Source organism: Protobothrops mucrosquamatus, unplaced genomic scaffold (genome assembly GCF_001527695.2).
Source record: "Protobothrops mucrosquamatus isolate PMUCROS unplaced genomic scaffold, P.Mucros_1.0 scaffold3206, whole genome shotgun sequence".
NCBI classification, from domain to species: Eukaryota; Metazoa; Chordata; class Lepidosauria; order Squamata; family Viperidae; genus Protobothrops; species Protobothrops mucrosquamatus.
The window spans coordinates 2,282-6,288 of NW_015389204.1; the positions used below are offsets into that span (position 1 = coordinate 2,282).

At 33.8% G+C, this 4,007-nt stretch overlaps 1 protein-coding gene across 1 annotated transcript in view; it reads right to left on the bottom strand.

Annotated features, from left to right (window-relative positions):
- Nucleotides 1-1,566: 1,566 nt before the first annotated feature.
- LOC107297270 (probable phospholipid-transporting ATPase IH) overlaps nucleotides 1,567-4,007 on the bottom strand; it is a gene marked incomplete at its 3' end in the record, with an annotated part of 7,854 nt that continues 5,413 nt past the window's right edge. The window contains exons 4-5 of the mRNA XM_015826632.1: nucleotides 3,090-3,170; nucleotides 1,567-1,674 (exon numbers count right to left, since the gene is read on the bottom strand). Coding sequence (XP_015682118.1) covers nucleotides 1,567-1,674; nucleotides 3,090-3,170 — 189 coding nt within the window. The remainder of the gene's footprint in view (nucleotides 1,675-3,089; nucleotides 3,171-4,007) is intronic.

The window sequence follows — 4,007 nt, forward strand, 5'->3', positions numbered from 1 at the left end:
TTTGCTTTCATTCTTCTCATATTCTGCCTATTAAGCAGGGACTATTACAAAATGGCCCCTCAGTAAACTATGGACAGTTGAGGAATCAGCATATACAATCAACATTAAAACTCAAGAGATGTTATGGATGAAATTAAGTACTCTTTCATTCTTTCTTGTCTCTTTTTATATACACTTGCACTCATATGATCTGTTATTTTGCTAGTTTCTATATATAAATTTATTTTAGTTCAGCAGAGAAGAAAAACTACAATAATCCCAGTTGTAGTTTTCAAGTTGTTAAGAGATCCCTTCTGCCTGGACTATATACATTAATATTTGCCACAAGCCTAGACAGGAAGACTCCCAAGAGCCCCATCATGAAGAGAGTGCTGGAATTAACTCTCCTTTTTCAGTGAAACAGAACTCTTAAGATCCATTGGTTCAATATCTACAGGATGTGTAAAGTTCAAGTTACAAAGAAAAAAATACTTCCTGCTATAATACCAGTCTTACTGGCTTCTCTTATCCTATCACTCTAATCTTGTTTGTCTACAATCCTATTCCCAGTTACTTTAAAAATTCTGAAGGACAGTACATGTGAAATTCATTCAAAGTGGATTTGAGTAGCTATTTACATTACAATATTCTACTTTGTAATTTTCCTATCATAGGCAAACTCAGAAGGTCACAAATGCGAGACTATTTTTTGAAACAACAGCCAAGCCACATGAAGTCTTAAATACAGTACTAATACCTTTCTTAGCACCCATATATTAACTTTATTATGATCACAAACCAGCATAATTACATTTCTTATATTTCTTATGGCATATGATTCATGTACTGCAATCTCACTTATGATGGGAACAATACAATAGTACACTTTATTTAATTATTTATTTAATCTAATGTATTTAGTTGCCGAATTCACCAAAGCAATTCTGGGCAATGTACAATAAAGCTAAAATATAAGTGCATATAAATGCATAAAACTACTTATCATTATTAATTATAAAAACATTTAAAACATTTAAAAACTATAAAAACATAATAGAAGAAGGGATATTACTAATAATGGAGCCACATCTCACCCCTTTGGGCTGGGAAGAGAATGCCATGGTAATTCTTAACTACTTTGTAGCTAATCATAACTTAGCTATTATCATGCCTAACCACAAAGTGCTGCTTGATGCAAGTCAAACATTCTTACCTTTTGGCAGATTGATTCATGCACATAGAGAGATAACATCTCTTTGTTCACTTGATGGATAATGGGATTGGATTTAAAAATGCAGCAATAAAGTGATTTAAGAAATTGATGATATTAAAGTCTGGAAACTGCAGTGAATTTAGAATTCCTTTTTTTTACTGCTCTGTATAATTTCAGGTACTCTATATAAAATGTATCACATAACTGGATCAAATGCTATATACCATAATAGGAAACCATTAATGGCACACCCTTTGGGTGTGAAGAACTGTAACTTATTTATGAAATGTCTATTTGCCATAAGTGAAACCTGCAAAAATACACACCCTAATATCAAGAAACCTCATAAGAATTTATTGATCCCTGATCCTTACCCTTAGTTTGTGGCTCTGCTTTCGAACCAGTTTGCCATGACAAATAAAATGAACAGGACACTGATTCATTGCATTATCAGCTTTATGACGAAGCCAATCTTCATATCCCTGAATGAAACAGCAAAGAAAACATACAATCAAATGTGTGCTAAAAGAAGAAAATGGCAAACTACTGGTGCATGGTGACCAAAACAATTGCATGTATCCACTTGAAACTGACTTTCCTTTTTATCCTTTGGCCTATTATGTACCATAAATTAGAGAAACCAGGAAAGAAAGAAGGGGGTGAAAAACATTAATTAATCTGCATCCCATAATGAGGGAAGAACACTGGCTCAGAACTTTAAGAGTAGAATCTCTGCTTCCAGAACTGAGTTCCCTTCCGTGCATAGAGGAGAGCAGAACTCTTTCAATGGGGTACAGAAACAGAGCTGAAATCCTGAAGATTTTAACTCCATTTGTGCTCCCCACTAAAGGATTTCCTTTCCATGCATGGAGGAGAGCTGAACTCCTTCAGCAGGCAGCTCTTTCAGCCAGCCCCCAGAGATGAGAGGGAGACAAAATCCAAGCAGAGGGTGGCAAGTCAGCAAAGTAAGTTAAGAAACGCTGACTATCTGCTTAATTATCTATTTGATCACTCAGTGACTGAGATTCCAATCTCAATTTTAGTCAAAAGTCAAGGACTATCTCCTTATAAGAGGGGCAGGTCTTAAACGTCATGGTCCAGTTCTATCTAGATCTTTTCTGATATAATTCCTGCAGATATATATGTTGGGGAGTGCATAAAGTATTTCACTGACATATTTGAGTTTTCAGTATTTATTTACATTAAGAATTATAATTTAGAATAGAAATTAATGGCCTCATTGGAGTTCTCACAACAATCAGGAATCTTAGAGTTCAACATAAAACTCAGTTTGTATAATTATTTAATGACTAAAAACGGTCACAAGCTATTTCGGCAATCATCACTAGAAAATATAGTATTATTGCAGTACTACTGAAGTACTCAGCATAAGGTAGAAAGTATTATTCCAATATATCAGTATCTGCATGTTTATTTTCAGGCTTTTTTCCACTTAATTGTAATTGTTTTATACTTTTATTAATCAATGCATCCTTGACAGTGACAAATCAATGAATAAAGGATAAATAAAGAAATATAGTTTTCATATACACTTGGGTATAGCAAATATAACTGCTGTAAAATCATGAATAAAAACAAAAATTGAAAATCAAAAAGTGAGATATGCTTTCCAGAACAAGGGAAACATTTTTTTTCTTTCAACTAGGTAATTCTAGAAGTCCACACTTCTTAAAAGTTATTGATGTAGAAAAACACTGCTTTAGGCCAATCTTCTCTCAGTCCAACTGAGGGAATACAAAGGCAGAAGGAATAAAACATGACAACAGTCATTGAAATGAATGAATCATTGAAAAAATCCTTTTTGAAAACCATGTAGACATGATCTGCCTCCAATTCTGAAATTGAAAAACTAAAATTAAAACTCTAAAATGCTTACCTGCTTTATAGCTGTTACAATGATGACAAAGAAAAGTGGGAGCCCGCTTGTCACTGGACTGGTTGGTGTGTCAATAATTAACTGGGAAATAAAGTGTCACATATTTTTTTATAGAATATAGATTTCAACAAAAAATATATTTAAACAAAGTATAGAGTTTTCAAGCTATACTTTTATAAAAACAAACCTTGGTCTTGAAAAGCAGTGAGGTACAGCTCAACAAGGCATTATGTCTGAATAATGACTATGCAGCCTAAATATTAAGGACATTGCATAACTTAAGAAATGCATCCATATTGATAATTTCAAATGACTGATGGTGCTATTAGGTATAATGCGGAGATGGAGAGGAAAATCTGGTTTGTCTCTTAGGCTGACTTAGTTACGGTTCCTTGAAATATATCTTTAGGATGCATGTCTTCACAAACACATATTTAGTGATTCATGCTTAATATTTACAACAAAAGTGTACTTTGTTTACTGATTTTGTACAGCTCCTTCCCAAGGGCACACATTATCCTGAATTTGAAACATCCTGTTTTGAGCTCAAAATGCATATTTTGACTTTTCCAGAAGTTTCTTTTCCAAAGTTTCCAAACTCCAAATGCAGATATTTGCAAAACAGGGATTTTAGAATTACAACAGAACTGAAAAAAGTGACTTATGACCATTTTTCACAGTTACAACCATTGTAGCATCCCCATGGTCACGTGATCAAAATTCAGATGCTTGGCAACTGACTCATATTTATGATGGCTACAGTGTCCCCGGGTCATGTGATCACATTTTGAGGCCTTCTGACAAGCAAAGTCATTGGGGAAGCCAGATTCACTTAACATCTGTATTACTAACTTAACAACTGCAATTATTTACTTAAAGTGTGGTAAGAAAGGTCCTGTACATGGCTTATATATCTAA